The following is a 20,770-nucleotide window of genomic DNA, read 5'->3' on the forward strand; positions in this document are numbered from 1 at the left end:
TACCCCGCTGCTGCTCCGCCTCCACGTTCCCTGGGCCCACCGGCTGCTGCCCCTCCGCCAAGCGAGCTGCTTTCGCGCCGCGCCCACCTCATCTGGCAGCAGTCCCGGCTCCAGGTTCTTCGGGGCTCCACACGAGGGTCTTTGCTCCTTCCAAGGGGATCTCCGGGCAAGCTGAGGCACGGGCCAGTAGGCCCGGGTCAGGGTCTGAGCCGTGATGCGGCGCTGCGCGCTGCGCGAGTCCGTCCGCTGGAGCCGGGGCGCCCAGGGATGAGGGGGCTCCTGTGCCCCCATTTCCCTTGGATGCGTCCGGAGAATGTGCAGAAAGAGGGGGCGGGCGGAAACCCAGGGCGGGGACAGCCGCCGCCTTTCCGATTTCTGCCTAACAAGCTTGCCGTGCAGCCCCAAACGGCCGCTTTTTTTCAGCCCCAGCTATAAATGGGAGAAGCGGCAGCGGCGCCGCTTCAAATGTATTTCTTGGCGTTCTGTGGTGTGAAGGCCCTTTGGTCCCGATCCCGCACGGGGCTTCTGCCGAAATGCGGGGGCCCGGCATTCCGTGGCCAGGCTTCAGTGACAGTGCAGTGGAACTGAACCTGCCCCAGTTCCATCAGCAGCAGCCATTCTGCCTATTGTTTTATTTTAAAAGGGTTCGCTAAAAAAACCCAGTGATAGATTCCTGCGCTCTTCTGAACCGACGTGGTGGCCTGAATTCACCCGACCTGCTAAGACCATGGCTGGGTTCCCACAACATGTTGAACCACAAACCACCTCACCCTTTTTCAATTTAGCCTCATATGCCCTGTGAATCCGGCTGCCATGACCTGGTTCAGGACATTGTGTCAGCTCAGAGAATGGTGGATGCCATCAAGGGAGAAAGACCGCCTCAGCTTCTGCTCTACAGACATCGGGGGTCCATTTCTCCTTGGCTTCCATGAGCAGCCAAAGGAGGGGGCTGGGTGGGAATCCGATGTCTTGGGATTGGCCTCTGCCTACTTCCCATCTAGAGCCACAGATTTGTTTAAGGGCCCCTCCCCATTGGAGCAAAACAAATGTGACCCTTCTGCAAAGGAATGGCACCTTTAAATCACCCCCCAGCCAAGGCAAAACTGGCCAGGCAGCTGCCACCATAAGCCCACCACAAGAACTGATCAAGGGGGAGCCAGGCCCTGCCCCCTCCTCACGGCAGCGTAGCAGTGGCTGCTGATTCGAGTCCAGGAGAGCTTCGCTAGGAGCCTGACCTACGATCAGCATGCAAACGTGGCTCCCCCCACCCCCAGCCCCAGCTGGCTGCAAGAGGCAGCTCTTCTGTTCCACGTGCCAAGTGGGCTATTCATTTACAAAGGGAAGCTGTGAAGATCAGCTGATTTGGGGGGCATACCCAGGCTAGACCTGGAAACGGTTTCTCTTCCTGGACTGCTGTAAAGAAGGAAGGGAACCCAACCACCTGACGTCCTGAAAAAGGCAGGTGCAAATGTGGAAAAGGCAGTGGCGTAGGAGGCTACATGTTTGCAAACCGGTAAAGAGGAGCAGCTGTTGCCAAGGCTGACAGTTAAGCTGGAAGTCATGGAAGGGGGCTAATTATAACCTCCCATTGGATCTTGGCCATGTAGGAACATCTGGGGGTGGAGGAACAGCTCCTGGTCAAGGTACTCCATGGCCCCAAGAACTGTGCAACTGGACTTTTTCATCATCCTTCGGCAAAGAGCTGTCAACTTGATGCCTTCCTTTCTCTTCACCTGGAAGAGGGTACAGTGGTTGCAACATGTGTATCTGAGTAGCATTTGACATAGCCACCCCCCACGTTTCTGGGGTATTCAGACCACGGTGTGTATAGGCTGCTGCTACTTGCAGAAATCTTCAGCAAAGGATCGTTACCTTGTCGTGGTGCTGGAGCTTGAGCACCTCAATGATGCCATGAGCTAAACCGTGAAGGGCCACCCAAGACGGGAAGGTCATGACAGAGAGGTCAGACTAAATGCGATCCCTGGGGAAGGTAATGGCAACCCACCTCAGTATTCTTGCCGTGAAAACTAAATGGATCAGTACAACCAGAGATATGTCGGTATACCATCGGAAGATGAGACCCCCAGGTCGGAAGATGGTCAAAATGCTACTGGGGAGGAACAGAGGATGAGCTCAACTAGCCCCAGACGTGATGACGCAGCTAGCTCAAAGCCGAAAGGACGGCTAGCGGCCGACGGTGCTGGTGGTGAACGGCGAATCCGATGTTCTAAGGATCAACACACCATCGGAACCTGGAATGTAAGATCTATGAGCCAGGGCAAATTGGATGTGGTTATTGGTGAGATGTCAAGATTAAAGATAGACATTCTGGGCGTCAGTGAACTGAAATGGACTGGAATGGGCCACTTCACATCAAATGACCACCAGATCTACTACTGCGGACAAGAGGACCACAGAAGAAATGGAGTAGCCTTCATAATTAATAGTAAAGTGGCTAAAGCAGTGCTTGGATACAACCCAAAAAATGATAGAATGATCTCAATTCGAATTCAGGGCAAGCCATCTAACATCACAGTGATCCAAATATACGCCCCAACCACAAATGCTGAAGAAGCTGAAGTAGAGCAGTTCTATGAGGATCTGCAGCACCTACTGGACAACACGCCTAAAAGAGATGTTATTTTCATCACAGGAGACTGGAATGCTAAGGTGGGCAGTCAAATGACACCTCGAATTACAGGTAAGTATGGCCTGGGAGAACAAAACGAAGCAGGACACAGGCTGATAGAATTTTGCCAAGACAATTCACTCTGCATAACAAACACTCTCTTCCAACAACCTAAGAGACGGCTTGATACATGGACTTCACCAGATGGACAACACCGAAATCAGATTGATTACATCCTTTGCAGCCAAAGGTGGCGGACATCTGTACAGTCGGTAAAAACAAGGCCTGGAGCTGACTGTAGTTCAGATCACGAACTTCTTCTTGCACAATTTAGGATCAGACTAAAGAGATTAGGGAAGACCCACAGATCAGCTAGATATGAGCTCACTAATATTCCTAAGGAATATGCAGTGGAGGTGAAGAATAGATTTAAGGGACTGGACTTAGTAGATAGGGTCCCGGAAGAACTCTGGACAGAAGTTGGCAGCATTGTTCAGGAGGCGGCAACAAAATACATCCCAAAGAAAGAGAAAACCAAGAAGGCAAAATGGCTGTCTGCTGAGACACTAGAAGTAGCCCAAGAAAGAAGGAAAGCAAAAGGCAACAGTGATAGGGGGAGATATGCCCAATTAAATGCAAAATTCCAGAGGTTAGCCAGAAGAGATAAGGAATTATTTTTAAACAAGCAATGCGCGGAAGTGGAAGAAGACAATAGAATAGGAAGGACAAGAGACCTCTTCCAGAAAATTAGAAACATTGGAGGTAAATTCCAGGCAAAAATGGGTATGATCAAAAACAAAGATGGCAAGGACCTAACAGAAGAAGAAGAGATCAAGAAAAGGTGGCAAGAATATACAGAAAACCTGTATAGGAAGGATAACAATATCGGGGATAGCTTTGACAGTGTGGTCGGTGAGGTAGAGCCAGACATCCTGAAGAGTGAGGTTGAGTGGGCCTTAAGAAGCATTGCTAATAACAAGGCAACAGGAGACGACGGCATCCCAGCTGAACTGTTCAAAATCTTGCAAGATGATGCTGTCAAGGTAATGCATGCTATATGCCAGCAAATTTGGAAAACACAAGAATGGCCATCAGACTGGAAAAAATCCACTTATATCCCCATACCAAAAAAGGGAAACACTAAAGAATGTTCAAACTATCGAACAGTGGCACTCATTTCACATGCCAGTAAGGTAATGCTCAAGATCCTGCAAGGTAGACTTCAGCAGTTCATGGAGCGAGAATTGCCAGACGTACAAGCTGGGTTTAGAAAAGGCAGAGGAACTAGAGACCAAATTGCCAATATCCGCTGGATAATGGAAAAAGCCAGGGAGTTTCAGAAAAACATCTATTTCTGTTTTATTGACTATTCTAAAGCCTTTGACTGTGTGGACCATAACAAATTGTGGCAAGTTCTTAGTGGTATGGGGATACCAAGTCATCTTGTATGCCTCCTGAAGAATCTGTATAACAACCAAGTAGCAACAGTAAGAACAGACCACGGAACAACAGACTGGTTTAAGATTGGGAAAGGAGTACGGCAGGGCTGTATACTCTCACCCTACCTATTCAACTTGTATGCAGAACACATCATGCGACAAGCTGGCCTTGAGGAATCCAAGGCTGGAGTTAAAATCTCTGGAAGAAACATTAACAATCTCAGATATGCAGATGATACCACTTTGATGGCTGAAAGTGAAGAGGAACTGAGGAGCCTTATGATGAAGGTGAAAGAAGAAAGTGCAAAAGCTGGTTTGCAGCTAAACCTCAAAAAAACCAAGATTATGGCAACCAGCTTGATTGATAACTGGCAAATAGAGGGAGAAAATGTAGAAGCAGTGAAAGACTTTGTATTCCTAGGTGCAAAGATTACTGCAGATGCTGACTGCAGTCAGGAAATCAGAAGACGCTTAATCCTTGGAAGAAGAGCAATGACAAATCTCGATAAAATAGTTAAGAGCAGAGACATCACACTGACAACAAAGGCCCGCATAGTTAAAGCAATGGTGTTCCCTGTAGTAACATATGGCTGCGAGAGCTGGACCATAAGGAAGGCTGAGCGAAGGAAGATCGATGCTTTTGAACTGTGGTGTTGGAGGAAAATTCTGAGAGTGCCTTGGACTGCAAGAAGATCCAACCAGTCCATCCTCCAGGAAATAAAGCCAGACTGCTCACTTGAGGGAATGATATTAAAGGCAAAACTGAAATACTTTGGCCACATCATGAGAAGACAGGACACCCTGGAGAAGATGCTGATGCTAGGGAGAGTGGAAGGCAAAAGGAAGAGGGGCCGACCAAGGGCAAGATGGATGGATGATATTCTAGAGGTGACGGACTCGTCCCTGGGGGAGCTGGGGGTGTTGACGACCGACAGGAAGCTCTGGCGTGGGCTGGTCCATGAAGTCACGAAGAGTCGGAAGCGACTAAACGAATAAACAACAACAACAACTTGCAGAAATGCCTCCCTCAGTGGATCCAGGAACTGTGTCCATTCAGTCTTAAGGGTTTTTACCCTTAGCCAGGAGAGGCTGCAGCTGAAGCTCTAGAGTCTAGCCCGACATTCTAACAGGGCCTCAGCTTTCCTGGACTGCCTAAGCAGGGCTTGCTGCATGCAGAGGGGCCCATCCCGGCAGCAAAGTGGACCAGAGGTGTTCCATGAGGCTCAGCCTCTGCTATAGGCAGACAGGAGAAACGGCTTGGTGCTGTTGATACTCTTGTCTAAAAATGACCCTCCAGCCTCTGCCAGGGAACCCGTCACGGTTCCATGTCTCCTGCTGCAGGAAATAGCACAGGATGCTGCCCTATGGCTCATGGCCAGCCTTGTTGGCAGCCAAGGAATTCCCAGCAGGCACCAGTCCCATCAGCACTGCTGTTCTCAAGGTTGGGGGTGGGAAGCAGGACCAAGGTCTTCCTAACTGCTGCCCTTTTACCCTGGGTAGGTTGGCTAATCACTCCACCTGCTCCTTCCTTTGTCCTTGGACATCTGGAACATCTGGAACTCTAAGATATTCAGTCTTTTAGATTTCCAGTCTTACATTTTACAGCCAGACTTGATAAATGAATTTATCAAGCATCAGCCAACAATCAGAAGAGGTGGCAAGCCTGAAGCATGAAAACGAGAGGATACCGTCTGTCAGATACCATCTGCTGGAAAGCTCTAAAACAAAAATGACCCAGAAACAGGAAAGAACGTCTGCAATTGCTGCCTATCGCTGATGCTGGACCAAGGGGGAGACTGATGCAGAGGAAAGGGGCCATCAGAGCAATGAAGGGAGAAAGCTGTGGCCCTGCACTGCCAGCCTGGAAAATGGTGTGCCTGAGTTCACAGCTCCCCATGGGTACAGGGCTCAGGCTGGCCTTCCCAAGGGGCAGTGACTGAGGAGGCCTGGCAGGGGTGTCGCTCCCCACAGATGCCATTTTCTTCCACCAGTCCTCTTGCTGAGTCAGATCCTGTTGGAGGGACAGGAAAAAGAGTTGCACCTTGGATGAGTGTGGCTAGTCCAGCAGGAGGAAAGCGGGGGGCTAGATGGGCCTTTGGATTCCAACTGTGCAGCACACCAGAGCTGTGAAAACACTGGATTTTAGGAGTGCCCTCTTTTTGGTATAAATTGGTCTCCAACATTGCTGTGGGACATTGTTATTATCTATTATTGTTATTACTAAAATCTTCAGGCTTTTCTGAGAAAGGTATGGGCAGCGTCGGGAAAGGCGTTGGCATCAACTAGATTAAGCTAGATTTCTTATCTCATGCCTTTTAATTTCTTGGCTGACTCTTCTTTTACCCCCCTTTGGCACATTGCATACTGCTGCTTACTCTGAGATGGAAGTGTGAGCGCTTTTCCCTGGAAATGGGAGCATAATGTGGTTCCCTTCCCTCCCTCCCTCAGCCTCTGCTGCCACCTTACAAACACAAGCCCTGGTTTCCAGCCCTCTTGATTTCAGGAGGTCACTTGGCAAGCTGGCAAAAGCGGTGGGCTGCTGGGGCCTCGTGCGGTCAGCCGGCTCCAAGCCCTCTGCCTGCCGGATGGCATGGAGGATAGACCAATGTGCGGAGCCAGGTTGGCACCACAGTCGCCCCGTCTTCTCCCTCTCCAAAGCCGTGAGACACTACCAAAGCCAAGCAGGCAGCATCTGGGGAAGGAGGAACAGGAGAAGAAAGCTCTTGCTGTTCTTCCCTGCCTGGAGGAAAGCCCCATGGGAAGTGGGGGCACTCTCCCTGCTTAAAGGGCAGCTCACCATGGCTTCAATAGGGACATTGTTGGGCCGCTCAGCCTCCCCAGTGGTGCCAGCCTTGGTCACAAAGGGGGATTCAAGGCTTTCTGTCAGCCGCCCCCTCCCCCCTGCAAAGCACCCCAGGATCCTGCAGCAGCTGGTTGCCAGTTTCCTCTTGGCAACCGGTGGGGGCAGGCTGGGGGCTCTGCCCAAAGACCATACAGAGCTCTTTCAGGCAGGACAGGGGACTCCACCTCAGTGGGAAGAGGGAGGACTGCCTGTACCCAGGGCCCGGGGACCCTCAAGGCCTTCTCTGCCGGGAAGGATCAGGACACACACACACACACACACCATAGCAGGCAAACCAGGCAGGCAAGAAGGGGCAGCAGGTCCCAGCCGCTTAAGCTGAGCCAAGCTGAGGGGGGTGGACGGGGCTGGGTCCAGGGTAGAGGCTCGATGCGGGCGCAGGCTGGCAGGCAGCAACCCCGGGGCGGTCTCGCGGGGCACTGATGGACGGCGGCCGTCCACGCCGATCGTTTCCGGGCGCGAGGGGTCGGCCGGGGCTGATACAGGGACAGGGCAAGCAGAAGGTCGCCTTGCCGCGGGCTTCGGCCCCTCGCGCAGCCCGAAGCCCCTCCGCGGCCGCGGTGGACCCGCCTCGCCGTGCGGCGGTGGCGCCGGCTCGGAGGCTAGGCTAGGCGGGCGGAAGGAGCCGCTTCTCCGCCCGGCGCATTCCTGAGGCCTGAGTCACGCCCGGCCCGGCCCGGCCCGCCTTCCGCGCCGGGCCGCCCTTCGGTCTCCAGGCCGGCTGCGCCGAGGCCGGCCCTCCTCGCTGAATGGCCGCCCGGCCCGCGCTCCCTGGACGGCGCCGACTGCAGCGGCGGGGAGCCCCGGCCCCACGGTGAGTTCGGGCGGAGGTGGGGCGGGACGGGACGAAGCGGGGGCAGCGCGCCGGTCCTCCGCCGCCTTCCACCGCGGCGCGCCTCGCCCCTTCTGCGACCGGCCGGCGCGGCCCGGGGAGCGGCGGCCGGGGTTCCTGCTGTCTCCGCCGCTGCGAAGCAGGCTCCTGAGGGACCCCGCGGCTCCGAGGAACAGGCTCCGAGGCGCGGCGCTGCCCTCCGGAGGACGGAGCGGGGCGCTGGCCAGCCGTTGGCGCCCGCGCGATCCGGCAGGGCTCGTCCTGCTATTCTGGAGCCGCGGGGCGCAAGGGAAGACGCCTGGTATCCCCGGTGTCTACCGCCGGCGCCGTGCCCACTTGCTGGGAGCCCGGTCGGCTGGCCGCCTGCACCAGCTTGCGCGTGGCCGCGGCCCTGCCGAGTCTGACGGGGAATCCCCCGCCCCGCTTCTCCGAGCCGAGCCGGGCGCGGGGAAGGAGGGCGGGCGGCGCCCGTGGGCGGCAGCTCCCGCAGATCGACTCGGGTGCAGCAGCGCTCCACGGCCGGCCCGCGCATCCCCCTCGGGAGGCTTAGCCCGACCCTGCCCCGCGGGCCAGAAGCGAGCTAGTGCGCCGCCGCCGCCGCCGCCGCGGTTGGTCTCGCCGCTCCAGTTCCGGGGCCGATTCGGAGCCGTTCTGACCAGGCTGGAAAGGGCAGGCGGCGTTCCATCTGCGACCTCCTCCTGGTCCGATGCGGAACCCTAATTTATTAGTTTTGGGGTGTGGCTTTCCCAGCACCTGGCCCGCAGTGGTGATAACGTAGCCTGTCCACTTAGTGCTTCCCAGCTCACGGTAACCTCCAAAAAGCGGCGGCTGCGGCGGAGGAGGCCGTAGTAGCCTGCGGGCCTCCCTTTTGAAATCCAAAGAGCTAACACTTGCTCATGGGGCGGGCCGGGGGACACCTACTTTTCTTCCTTCCCTTCCCCGGCGCTGGGGTTCCCGTGGGTTCCCTATTAGGGAGCTCTGGCTGGTGACCTGTGCTTTCTCAGATCCCTCCTTCTGCTTGTGGCTGGAGCCAAGGGGCAAGCGGGTGGCAGGGGGGGACCTGTCCTGAGGAGGCTTCAAACCATAAGCTGGGGGGGGCATTCTCCCACAAAATGAACTCCGAGGAAAATAGTGCAAAGCAGCAGCCGCTGCCCAGATTTCCTGGCCATGGGAACCCCAGCACCCAGGCAGGGAAGGGATTGAATTCCACTTGGGACTTCCTGATCCAGCATCTGCACCCTGTCCAGAGCCCCTACAGCCAGCTGTAAACTCAATTCCTTGAGCAGGATTTCAAGAGCAGAAGGAAGTGGCAAGGCAATAATGGTGTGTGTGTCTGTGTGTGTGTGTGAGAAGAAGAATCCCGTTTTTCCCTCTTAGGGCCACCCTCCATCTCACCATGGTGGCTCCCTGCAGCCTCTGGGATCAGCCCAGCCCAGCCCAGAGCCAGAGCAGGAAGAAGCCAAGACCCCTGCCTGCTGTTGGATTTCCTCCTGTGGCATCCGGTTGGTGCTCGGACCCTGGGAGAGGAGGCTTTGCTCTGATGAGGCTGGGCTGGTCTTTCTCTGCCCATTGCTCTTTTTCTCCAAAGCCGTACCATCCCTCCTTCCCTCTCTAAGTATAGCCAGAGAAAGCCCAGATGTTGGCCCTGCCAAAGGGAATGCCTGGGAGGGGAAGAGTTCAGGAAGCCCCCACTCAGGGGGTAAGAAGCTGCAGCCCTGGAAGAGCAAACCCTGCCTCCCAGCTCTCCTTTCCTCCAGGGACTGGCCAGGTATCACGGCAGCCCAGAAGGCAGATGGGGCGGCAGAGCAGGGAACACCAGGTGTGGTGGCGATGGAGTGGGAAGGGTGCTGAGACCGCAACTGGCCAAAGGCTATAGGGGAGAGAAGCGCCACGGGCACCTAGTTTCGCAGTCACAGGAAGCCACATTTTGAGCGTTTCCTACTTCGGTCAGGCTTCCGCCACACAAGTGCAGTGGCATGTTTTGAACAGGTCAAGAGAAAACCACAGGGCAATTGGGAGGCTAGAAAGTGGGTCCCACGAAGAGAGGATGACAAGACCCCGTACCTTTAGCCTGCAGAAAAGGGACAGGCGGGGGAGCACAGGCAAAGAGCTTCCTGGTGAAGCTCAGGGCCTGTTCCCTGGCAGGCCGAAGCGCAGGGCACCGAGGAGTGGACTGAGGCGAAGGGGAAGCAGATTCTGGTGGAACGCAGGGAAGAACCTCTTCATGTTGAGGGGTGTGTGTGTGGGAGAGCTCTCCTTTGCTTGAATTGGATGCCTGCCTGAAGCAGGAGGCGGGACCGGTTGGCCTGCGGGACCTGCTGGCTCCACAAAATCAATCTGGGAGGCCTCAGAGGGAGATTGCGTGGCTGGCCAACCCTCCGGAATTCGGCCCTGCTTCCTGTTTTTGTCCTTTTTTGGCAGGGAGGAGCGAGACCCTCAGTGGGGAGCCAAGGGGCTTCTGGGCCAGAGCGCGAGCTATGGAATGGAGCTGCCTGGCAGCACCGGGCCTCCCATGCAGCAGGGCCAGGGAGTCCTTGTTCCAGCCAGGAATCCCCAGGAATCTGCCAGGCAAGCGCTGGGGAATCCCAGTCAGTGCCCACCCACCATCTAGCCCCTTTGACTTTTTAACAGAAAAGATTTAGGTTTAAATGAAAAGAAGTCGGCCTAATGGGAAGCTAGATTGGAGCTTTGTGACCAGTTCTATCCCCGTGGCATCTTTTTTGTGAATGGGCAAGGCGCCCAGTAGCCCTTTTGCAAGAGGGCCTAAATTCCAAAAGAGCCCCTTGCCCAAAAGTGGGGGGGCACTTTGTAATCTCTGTGCTTGTGTGGTGGCTTGGTGGGTGCGCCCCTGGCCTAGAGACAGCCAGTCTCTCTCTCGCTGTCTTGTGCTTTTCCCGTGCAGCACTCAAGGATTGTGCATTTGTAAATAAAGCGCATCCATCAGAGAACACCCTGTTCTGGTGAGAGCGAAGCTGTAGCCACCCTGGGGTGTGCGTGTGAATGGGACTGGCGTGGGCGGAGGGGGCCTGGAGGGAGGACAAGCTCTCATGTTTTGGTAGACAAGGAGGCTGCAAGAGGGGGAGGGGGGCAGAACCTTTGGCCCCTCTGGAGTGGTTTGGATACAGCCAGGCTGGTAGCTCCTCCAGGCTGCCCTGAGAAGCAAGAAGCCCGTGGGAAAAATCCGAAGCCTCAGCTGGATTTTCCGGTTCTGCCGAGAGCGGGAACTGCCCAGTTCTGAGGAGCGTCTCATCTTATGGCTAGCTGCCCCACCCTGGAAGAGAGAGGGGGGCACACATGAGCCCAGAGCCCTGCCTGGGAGGGTGTCAAGGGGGGGCACCCATTGGCATGCTGCGGGAGAGGGACCCGAGTGCAAATCCAGATGTGCGTCTTTGCATGGAGAAGTGCTTCCTGCTGGGGTGGGGTGGGAGCCTCGATCCCTCTTTGGCTTTGCTGTGCATATTTGCAGAGCGCCAGGCCCTTCAGATGATGGAGGAGGACAGTTCTCGGCCAGCTGTTCCCACCCACTCCTAGTCGAGAAGAGGAATTTGAGGGCAGGCAGTGAGGGGGGAGCAGCCCTCCCAACTCTTCTATTGGCTTGCAGGGGGGAGAGCAGGACAAGCAGGTGGGCTGGGGAGCTCTGAGAGGAAACCCCACCCCCCCAGTCAGTGGGTGTGTGGAACATTGAAGACCTAACCCAGAAAGATTTGGAGCAGATCAAGCTGTCAGAACCCTAACCTGTTAAAAGCCCCTCCAGATTTGTGGCTTCCACCAAGATTTTCAGTCACGGCTTTCCAGGGCAAAATGGCCATGCTTGCAGGTCCCGCCGTCTGTAGGTGTCCTGCCTGTGTGGAAATGCTGCAGTAAGTCAAGTGGCTGGGAGTGAGAGGAGGCCAGGAGCAGCACCTGCCAGGAGAGGCTCAGGAGCTGAGCTGTGGGTGGCCCTTCCAGCGGTTGATGGGGCCTTACTGGGGCTGGAGGTGGTGGAGGGGGTCAGTTGGGATCTCAGCCAGTGGCCTCAGGTGGAGACCTGCCCCAGCAGGCGAAGCAGGGAAGAAGCATTGGCCTGTTGCCAGGGGCTCCCAGCCCATTTGGAGTTGGGCGGGGTGAGGACACAGCCTTCTCTGGGTGGTCCTGAACTGTGGGTCTGGATGCAGAGGGCTGCTCTGTTACAGAGCTGACCAGTTGAAAGTAACTGGCCAGTTGTGTGTGCCAAAAAAGTCTCCTGGCCCAGCCTAGCTGGATCCTCCCAGCTTGGCTGGGCGGATCCAGCTAGGACTGGGCCATGCCTCTGACCCATGGAGGTCCCCTTTCGTTCCCTGAGAATGGAAGGGCTGCTTTGGCTGCGTCGTCCTTTCCGTGCTAACTCCTGGCCCAGGCAAGGATGGAAGCAGCCAGAGGCAGTCCTTCCTGGCCGTGTCAAATGGGCCTGTGGACAGCAGTTCCCTTCGCTCAGGGACTTCCCTGCCCAGATGGGCCTCTTCAGCCTTGTCCCCAGGTGGCCTGGCCTCAGCCACCTTGACCCCTGGTCTCTGCCTGGGGCTGGGAGGGCCAGGCCCCCAGTCTTGCCTTGGACCACATGGGTCCCCAGTCAGGCTGGGGTGGGGACCTGTTGCTATTTATGCAAGCCCAGCCTAGCTTCAAGCTGAGCGGAGCTGCAGCTCTTAATACAGGCCTGTTCCAGGCCAGGGTGTTCTTTACAGCCCAGTGGCCATTGGCACTTTGGAGGCCAAGTTGCCCCACCTCAGGTGCCTGGAGGATGACCTGGCATGAAGCTCCGTGATCAGGCCAGGCCAGGCCTTCCAGTGGAGAGATGGGGCCCTCCGTGGCCCTTCATGTTCCCCCTTAAACTCTCCCCTCCCCCAGGCCGGGCTGCTAAGGAGGAAAATGTCCGAGGTGCGCCATGACAGCTCCAGCAGCTTGCAGAGGAAGAAGCCCCCCTGGCTGAAACTGGACATCCCAGCCGCCCCGCTCCTGGCCACAGTGGAGGAACCAGCCACGCTCCAGGTAGCTGGTCGGCCCAGAAGGGGCTCTGCTGGCTCCTGATTCCTGAGCTGCTCCTCCCTGCCTGGGTGGCTGGGCAGGTCTCCCACCAAGGCTGGGGAGCTCATCAGGGGGCCTGTGTGGAAGTTGGGCAAGGAGCCGCCCTATCCCGGGTCTCTGGCCAGCCTCTACTGTGCCCTCTGCGTTTGGCTGCTGGTGCTCTGATACCTGTGCCCGTTTCCTCTGGCAGCCCTTCAAGCGCGAGACCTTCTTCAGAAGCGTCAGCATGCCCACTGAGAGCACCCTCTTCCCTGCTCCCTACAATGAAGCCCGGCGGCCAGTCCTGCAGCGACAGACATCCATCACCCAGACCATCCGGAGGTAAGCCCCAGAGCCCGTGCCTTGGTCCGCTCCTGCATCCCTGCTGAGGCTTGGCTGGGCTTGAAGCTGGGCTGGTGGCTGGACTGCCATATCTCTCCACCCTATTGGGGAGCAGCTGTTCCCTGCCACCACACCTCAGGATGACAAACAAGCCCTCTGGGGTTGTGGTGGGGAGGGGAGGGTGCCCTGCAGCGTATTCAGTGGGCAATGGAAGAGTTCAGCAGAAGGGGGGCAGGGGTTGGATGTTGCCTCCAAGAAGAGGCTGCACAGCCTGCCTGCTCCTGCAAAAGGGACTCGGATGTCTTTGCTTCCTGGGGCCACTGTCCAAGCTCTGGAAAGCAGAGCTGAGCAGAAGCCAAGGAAGCAAGCAATCAGAGAGATGCCACCTGGGCATCAAGTGAGCGTGTGCTCCCAAGGACAAAAGGCTGTGACCCTGGGAAGGGGCATGTCGGCTACCAGACAGCCCTGTGCCCCCAACCCTCCAGTCGTCCCTGAGTCTATGGATCACCCGAGTCTGGTATTGCTGCAGTGGAAACCCAGTAAAGTGGGGCTTGGCCTCCTGCCCTTCCTTGCATGCCAGAGACTCCCTCCGCCCCACATCTTCCTGAGCTGCTACCAGCTAGAAAAGCAGGTCACTCTAACCCAGCCGAGAGGTGCTCTCAGGCCTCCTTCCTTCCCTGCCGCCATTCAAGTTTCTCTCCTTTGCAGCAGACAGGTGCGCTTTGAGAGGACTCAAACCCTGCCTGTTCGGGGGCACCAGGTGGGCAGGAGGCCCCTGAGAAAGCGCCAGTCACTGCCCAGAACACTGCTGAGGTACCCGTGCTGCTGGTGGGATGCCTGCTGCACCACTGCATGTGTGTGAGGTGCATGTGGGTCCTGGGAGCAAAGCTGCTCCAATTGCCAGCAAGCAGCCTGTGTTTCCCCCTGCCCCCAATATTGGCTTTCTGACCTGCACACTGGGGAGATTCCCCACAGGCACCTTCCCCCAGGGAGTGGGGACAGGGAGGTGCAGGAAAAGATGCAGTTCCTGTCCCCCCTCTCCTGTGGCCTCCCAGTCCAGTTGCGATGCTGACCAGGAGCTTGCTTGGCTCATCACTTGAGCGTGCCCCCCCACGTCTCCTCTCCCGAGGAGTTGCCACAGTATTTTGGGTATCCGGCAAGGACAAAGGGACCTGCCTCTGCCTCAGGGCCGTCCTGAAAGCCCAGTGAAGTGTCAGCCTCTCCCCAGGGGCCAGCCCTGTTCCTCCAGCGAAGGGCCCCCCATACGGTGATCCTGGCCCTGGCCTGTGAATAATGCGAGCTGATGAAGGCTCTCACGGGACACCGTCCTGCAGGTGCTACTAACAAATCCTGAAGCTCTGTAGCTAACCCTGCTGCCCAACCCCTGGCTCGGCCACTGGTCTGGGCCCGGGAGGATTTGGAGGACTCTGGCAGCAGAATGAAGGACCGGTGGCCACGGCCGAAAAGCGGGGCTGTGTGGCTCTCAGTGATGTCTCCTCCTGGCCCTCCCCTCTCTTCTCAGGGGCACAGCAGACTGGTTTGGGGTCAGTAAGGAGAGTGATGCCACCCAAAAGTGGCAGCGGAAGAGCTTGCGCCACTGCAGCCTGCGCTATGGAAAGCTGAAACCTCAGGCCCTCCGCGAAATGGACCTTCCGAGCCAGGACAACATCTCTCTGGCCAGCACAGAGACTCCACCGCCGCTCTACGTGCCCCCTTGCCCGCCAGGCATGCAGAGAGTAGGTAGTCTGAGGGTCCCCTGGCTTGGGTGGGCAGGCACAAGCAGCCTTGGGCCTCCCTTCCTTGGCACCAAGACCATGGAGAGAGGGAGGAACAGCACCTTCCCACAACATGGTGACTGTTGGGCCAAAGGCAATGGGGGGAGATGCATGGAGGAGGGTCCAGGATACACCCCCCCAGGCCTCCTCCCCCTGGCACCCCCAAAAGCTCCTCATTGAGTCCCGCAATCCCTTCAGCCAAAGCCCAGCTGGCTGGACGGGCTGCCCCAGCCGTTGCACTCAGGCCACTTCCCTCTCTCTGGTGCCAGATTGTTGATCCCCTGGCCCGCGGACGGGCCTTCCGGATGGCTGAGGACAGCGATGGCTGCAGTGTGCCTCACACTCCGGCCACACCTGGAGCCACCTCGCTGTGCTCCTTCACCAGCTCGCGCTCCGGCTTCAGTCGCTGGCCTCGGCGGCGGAAAAGGGAGTCGGTGGCGAAGATGAGCTTCCGAGCAGCTGCGGCATTAGTGAAGGTGAGGGGCCGGGGGAGAACTTGGGAAAGGAGGGGGCACCTCAGGAAGGGCCCATACCATCTTGCCAGCCTGCCTTGGGGCTCCAGCCTCAAGCCCCTATGCACTTGGCCTGTGCCCGCATCCCTCCGCTTGCTCTGAGAATAAACCACCAGAAACAAACTGAAATCTCTCCAGGGTTGGCTGAAAGATTTGGTTTTTAATGACTTTTCTAATTGGCTTCCCTGGGGAAGCACTGTGACTCAGCCAGAGCCATGTCTTCAGTCCTCCTGCCTCCTCTGATGGGGAGGAGGGCTGGAAAAAGGCCTTCATGGGAGTTGGGGCAGGCTTGCAAGGGTGGTGCTGGGGGACCTCGGCCCTGCAGAGTTCTGAAGTCCAAATCCAGCACCTTCTCTGGTTCCACTGGAGAGTGAGTTGGCATGTTCTGGATAAATTGAGGGTTGACATACCCTTGGCTGCTTAGGGTGGCATGCGCTCCATCTCACATGCAATTTCTGTGACAGGGCCGTTCCGTGAGAGAGGGCACGCTGCGCAGGACGCGACAGCGCAGCTTCACTCCAGCCAGCTTCCTGGAGGAAGACTTCACCATGGACTTCCCAGATGAGCTGGACACCTCCTTCTTTGCCAGAGTACGTGCTGAGCAGCAGGGGGAGGGACAGGAAGGGACAGGAAGGGAAGGGGCTGCTGGCGGCCCCAGCAGCCCCCCACAGCTGAGCCTTTCCTCTCTGGCCCAGGAAGGGGTCCTGCCTGAAGAGCCCTCCACGTATCCTGATGAAGTTTTTGAGTCCCCCTCTGAATCAGCTCTCAGGGTCCCTGAGACGAAGGACCCGCAGGCTCAGCCAGCCCTCACGGGTGGGGCCCTGGACCGGACTGAGCTGGAAAGAAGCCACCTGCTCTTGTGAGTCTTCCTGAGGCCGCTCCCCACATAGAAGCTTGAGTCCTCCCAGGGAAAGGGGTTGGCTGCCAGACCCACCACCCCAGCAGTTGCCCTGGGATGAGAGCAGGGGGCTGTAGAGGCTCACCTGGATGAAATGCTGCCAGGACAGCCCCAGAGCTGCAGACCTTCGAAAGAGTGACCTGCAGCCCTGAAAATGGCTCCTGGTGGGGAGGGGGAAGGCACAGCAGAAACCCAGGGCCTCAAAGAAGCCAGGACAGGCTGTGCTAGGATCCCAAGCCCTTTCATGGGTGACCTGGCTGCACCCATTACATACATGATTCAGGGTATGCCAGGGACCCAGGGACTGTTTATTCAGAAACCAGCTAAAATGGTGGTGGGAATGCAGTAATTGAGGGCACACTGTGGGACAAATGCTGGAAGTCTGCCCAATATCCTGGGAAGTGATCCTGCTCTGTGCCCTCCCTTTCTCCCCCAGTCCCCTGGAACGCGGCTGGCGGAAACAGAAGGAGGGGGCCTCGTTGCAGCCAAAGGTCCGCCTGCGGCAAGAGGTGATCAGTCTGGGACTCCAGCGGCGTGGCCAGCGCATCACCGTCCCTGTCCGCAAGCTCTTCTCCAAAGAGAAACGTCCCTATGGCTTAGGCATGGTGGGCCGGCTGACCAACCGGACTTACCGCAAGCGCATCGATAGCTTTGTGAAGCAGCAGATTGAGGATATGGATGACCACCGGTGGGTGGAGGGGCTGGGGTCGGTGCGGGGGTAGTGGGGTGGTGAACGACCGATTGTCACTGATCGTCCTGTCGCCCTGCTCTGCGCAGGCCATTCTTTACCTACTGGGTCACCTTTGTGCATTCCCTCATCACCATCCTGGCTGTGTCCATCTATGGAATTGCCCCCGTGGGGTTTTCGCAGCATGAGACAGTCGACTCGGTGAGCAGCAGGGACCTTTGTCCTCCCTCGTCTCCAGAGCACTTTCTGTGGTGAACCTGCACCCCATCTACTTCTAAGTAGAGCTTCCTCTTCTGCATGGGAACAGCGTGCTGCCCCCAAGCCCCTCCCTGCTGAGAGAGCAGAGTGTAGCTATCTGCAGGCCTGTTGCAGAACTGGGGAGGTGGGGGTTCTGCCCATCCCTTCCTCCCTTCCAAGGTCCTGGGGCTCTTTTCTGGCAGGTCCTGAGAAACCGCGGGATCTATGAGAATGTGAAGTACGTCCAGCAGGAGAATTTCTGGATAGGCCCTAGCTCGGTGAGTGCCAGCCTGTTTGGTTCATTCTTTTATGGCTGAGCTTTGATCTGGGCCAAAGGCTTGTCTGGGAGTTGGAGTTTTCCGTGGGCTTTGACCGAGACCCCTGCCACCCCTTTCAGGAAGCTCTCATCCATCTGGGTGCAAAGTTCGCCCCTTGCATGCGACAAGACCAGCAGGTGCACAGTTTCATCCGTGCGGCCCGTGAGAAAGAGAAACACTCCGCCTGCTGCGTGCGCAATGACAAGTCAGGCTGTGTGCAGACAGCAGAGGAGGAGTGCTCCGTAAGCCCTGGGCTGATTGGCCTCCCGGTGGGAACCCAGCCCTCTTTCTCCCCTGTGTCTGAGCGGAAGGCTCCCATCCTTCCTGCTGGCCTGGCCCCTGCTTTCAGGGAGAGAGGATCCCTGCTGGGGACCCTGCTCCTGCCCACTGGTACCCATCTCCTTTGCAGTCCACGCTGGCCGTATGGGTGAAGTGGCCAAGTCACCCCAGCACCCCCTTGCTGGCTGGAGACAAGAGGAAGTTTGGCTCCGTGTGCCACCAAGACCCCAGGTAGGTTGGGTGGGTGGGGCTGCCGGCCTGCATCCCTGAAGCAGGGCCCCCAGCCCTTGGCATGGCCAGAGGGGCTGCTGCTTTGTCCCACAGCATGAGGTTCCCCAGGACTCTTCCCTCCACAGGGTGTGCGAGCAGCCGGCCTCCATGGACCCTCACGAGTGGCCCGATGACATCACCAAGTGGCCTGTACGTCCCCAGAGGACTAGGGGCTGCGGGGTCACAACGGAGTCTGCCTAGCTACCCCCACATCCACCTGCACGTAGAGTGGGGCATGTGTCTGTGCGTGGAATGCTCCAGAGCCATTCTCTTGAGAAGGCACAGAGCAAGCCCTGTCCGTCTTCTTTCAGATCTGCACCAACAACAGCGCTGGGAACCACACAAACCACCTGCACATGGACTGCGTGATCACTGGGCGGCCCTGCTGTATCGGCACCAAGGGAAGGTAGGGTGGGGCGGGGTGGCCCGTTAAGGCCCAGAACTGATGGGGTGGCCAACCCACTTCTGCTGGGAGGTGGAGGGGGCCGCCCTGCTGACCCATCCCTTCCACTGGACTGGCCTCTTCTGGGCTGGAGGCTCATTTGTGGCTTGCTGTCGCCCGGCCCCATTACCCTAATGCTACTGTGGCTGCAGCCAGCTTAACTTTCGGCACTCTGGTTCTCTCCTCCCAGGTGTGAGATCACCTCGCGGGAATACTGCATCTTCATGCACGGCTATTTCCATGAAGAGGCCACTCTCTGCTCCCAGGTACCTCTGCCCCTCCTCTGGCTGACTCTGGCAGGCGCTGTCCTCTGAACTCGGCCGTTATTCTGTCTTGCTAGGTGCACTGCATGGACGACGTCTGCGGCCTCCTCCCCTTCCTCAACCCCGAGGTCCCGGATCAGGTCTACCGCCTGTGGCTGTCACTGTTCCTTCATGCAGGGTAAGCCCAGCCCAGAGCCTCCAGGAAGGGTCTCCATGGGAGGCTGACTCCCGTCCCCGGGAACCCCAGTCCTTTTCCGGCTTGACGAGAGCAAAGGTCATTGCTGCTTTTTCCTGCCCAATAGGATCCTGCACTGCCTTGTATCCGTGTGCTTCCAGATGACCATCCTGCGTGACCTGGAGAAGCTGGCTGGCTGGCACCGCATTTCCCTGATCTACCTGCTGAGCGGCATCACGGGGAACCTTGCCAGCGCCATCTTCCTCCCCTACCGGGCTGAGGTGTGTCTTCTTAGCAGCTCACGGAGGGGGAGTCTGGTGCGATTGCAGGATGACTTTCAAGCAAAGGGTGCCCAGTGTGGGGACCAACCACTCTGTCTTTCTGGTGCTGGACCACAGGGGCGTAGCTCAGCTGCAGAGTGTGCTCTGAATGGTGCCAGGGCTGCCTCTCCGGGTGAGGCGGAAGCAGGCGGTGTGCTGGGGACGGGACCCAGTTCCGTCACTCCCTTCAGGCTGTTTCCTGCCCACCTTTGCGGGTGTCTCATCTTGGCAGGAAGCCCCTCCCTGCAGGCAGCACCTGTGCTTGCTCTGGGCAGTGGCCGTTCCTCCTCCAGCAGCACAAGCCAGGTTCTCAACTGGGCTCGAACGAGGACATCCCTGCCCACCCAGACTTCCCCGCAGCGCGGAGCCCCCAGCTGTCTAATGGGAGATTCCCCCTGCGCAGGTCGGCCCAGCGGGCTCCCAGTTTGGCATCCTGGCCTGCCTCTTTGTGGAGCTCTTCCAAAGCTGGCAGATCCTGGCCCGGCCCTGGAGGGCCTTCTTCAAACTGCTGGCGGTCGTGCTGTTCCTGTTTGCCTTCGGCCTCCTGCCCTGGATAGACAACTTTGCTCACATCTGCGGCTTTGTCAGTGGCCTCTTCCTGTCCTTTGCCTTCCTCCCATACGTCAGCTTTGGCAAATTTGACCTGTACCGAAAGCGGTGCCAGATCATTGTTTCCCAGCTGGTTTTTGTGGGGCTGCTCTCTGGACTGGTGGTGGTGTTCTACTTCTACCCCATTCGCTGCCAGTGGTGCGAAGTCCTCACGTGCCTCCCCTTCACCGATAAATTCTGCGAGAAGTACAACCTGGACACACAGCTCCACTGAGCTGGGAGCACCATGATCAACCCCCCGAGGTTACTTTCTGGACTGCCGGCTAGTTTTAATTCTTGCTGATGCCTAAGCTGCCTTGCCTTGGCGACTGGAACCTTTTCAGCCCACAGGAAGCTGGTGCCTTTTTCAATGTTACTGAACCTTTTCTGCTGCCACATTTTTATCATGCCAGTTTCAAAGTGGCTCTTTTCATGAGGGTTGTCACTGGTTGCCCTGGTGGCGGTTAAAGATAAAGGTAGCGTTTTAGCTACGTTTCCATTAAGTTTGGGGGTGTATCTGCGCCACAATTGAGACTGCTGACAAATGCCCCCAAAGCAAGGAGTGTATTTTCTTAATCCAGGGTTAGCCCAAACCCTAACATACAAAAACTGTGCTTGGAAGAATTCTAACATGAATTTAAAATGAAAGACTGCCTGCGTTTGATTCCATAGCTGACTTTAGGGTCCTGGAGGAAATATAACTGCTTATATTTTGTTGGAATTTGTACCTGTAAGTGGGAGCAGTAACTAGTTTAGCTGTCAGATCACTGGAGAAAATCTTCCTACGTGGTTACTAAGAGCTGATAGTAACAGTGTCATGAAGTCAGTCACAGCAAAAATACGGAAAACTACAGCTACCCATATCATTTGGGGGTTCACACTTTA

At 57.2% G+C, this 20,770-nt stretch overlaps 1 protein-coding gene across 5 annotated transcripts; it reads left to right on the top strand.

The window, feature by feature from the left end:
• Positions 1–7,376: 7,376 nt before the first annotated feature.
• RHBDF1 (rhomboid 5 homolog 1) lies at positions 7,377–20,554 on the top strand. 5 transcript variants are annotated; one of them, XM_063315106.1, is made up of 20 exons: positions 7,377–7,742; positions 10,663–10,748; positions 12,624–12,764; positions 12,991–13,121; positions 13,830–13,934; positions 14,644–14,857; positions 15,166–15,372; positions 15,873–15,998; positions 16,104–16,267; positions 16,743–16,994; positions 17,084–17,195; positions 17,435–17,509; positions 17,629–17,790; positions 17,958–18,058; positions 18,184–18,247; positions 18,409–18,503; positions 18,730–18,805; positions 18,880–18,980; positions 19,105–19,258; positions 19,701–20,554. In XM_063315106.1, exons 3-20 carry the CDS (start codon positions 12,645–12,647, stop codon positions 20,118–20,120), a joined length of 2,679 nt encoding a protein of 892 aa, XP_063171176.1. In that variant the 5' UTR covers positions 7,377–7,742; positions 10,663–10,748; positions 12,624–12,644; the 3' UTR covers positions 20,121–20,554. The 5 variants fall into 5 exon arrangements, with proteins under 5 accessions (XP_063171176.1, XP_063171175.1, XP_063171177.1 ...); XM_063315105.1 differs by lacking the exon at positions 10,663–10,748; XM_063315107.1 differs by lacking the exons at positions 10,663–10,748; positions 13,830–13,934 and having other exon boundaries at positions 7,379–7,742.
• The last annotated feature ends 216 nt before the right edge of the window (positions 20,555–20,770 follow it).

This window comes from Candoia aspera, chromosome 14, assembly GCF_035149785.1.
Source record: "Candoia aspera isolate rCanAsp1 chromosome 14, rCanAsp1.hap2, whole genome shotgun sequence".
NCBI lineage: Eukaryota > Metazoa > Chordata > Lepidosauria > Squamata > Boidae > Candoia > Candoia aspera.

Coding starts and splice junctions, on each gene's coding strand:
- RHBDF1 (XM_063315104.1), top strand. CDS start 13,420: ATGTCTTTGCTTCCTGGGGCCACTGTCCAAGCTCTGGAAAGCAGAGCT. Junction 18,059..18,183: donor GTGTGCCACCAAGACCCCAG/GTAGGTTGGGTG, acceptor TTCCCTCCACAG/GGTGTGCGAGCAGCCGGCCT. Junction 18,806..18,879: donor AGGCCACTCTCTGCTCCCAG/GTACCTCTGCCC, acceptor CTGTCTTGCTAG/GTGCACTGCATGGACGACGT.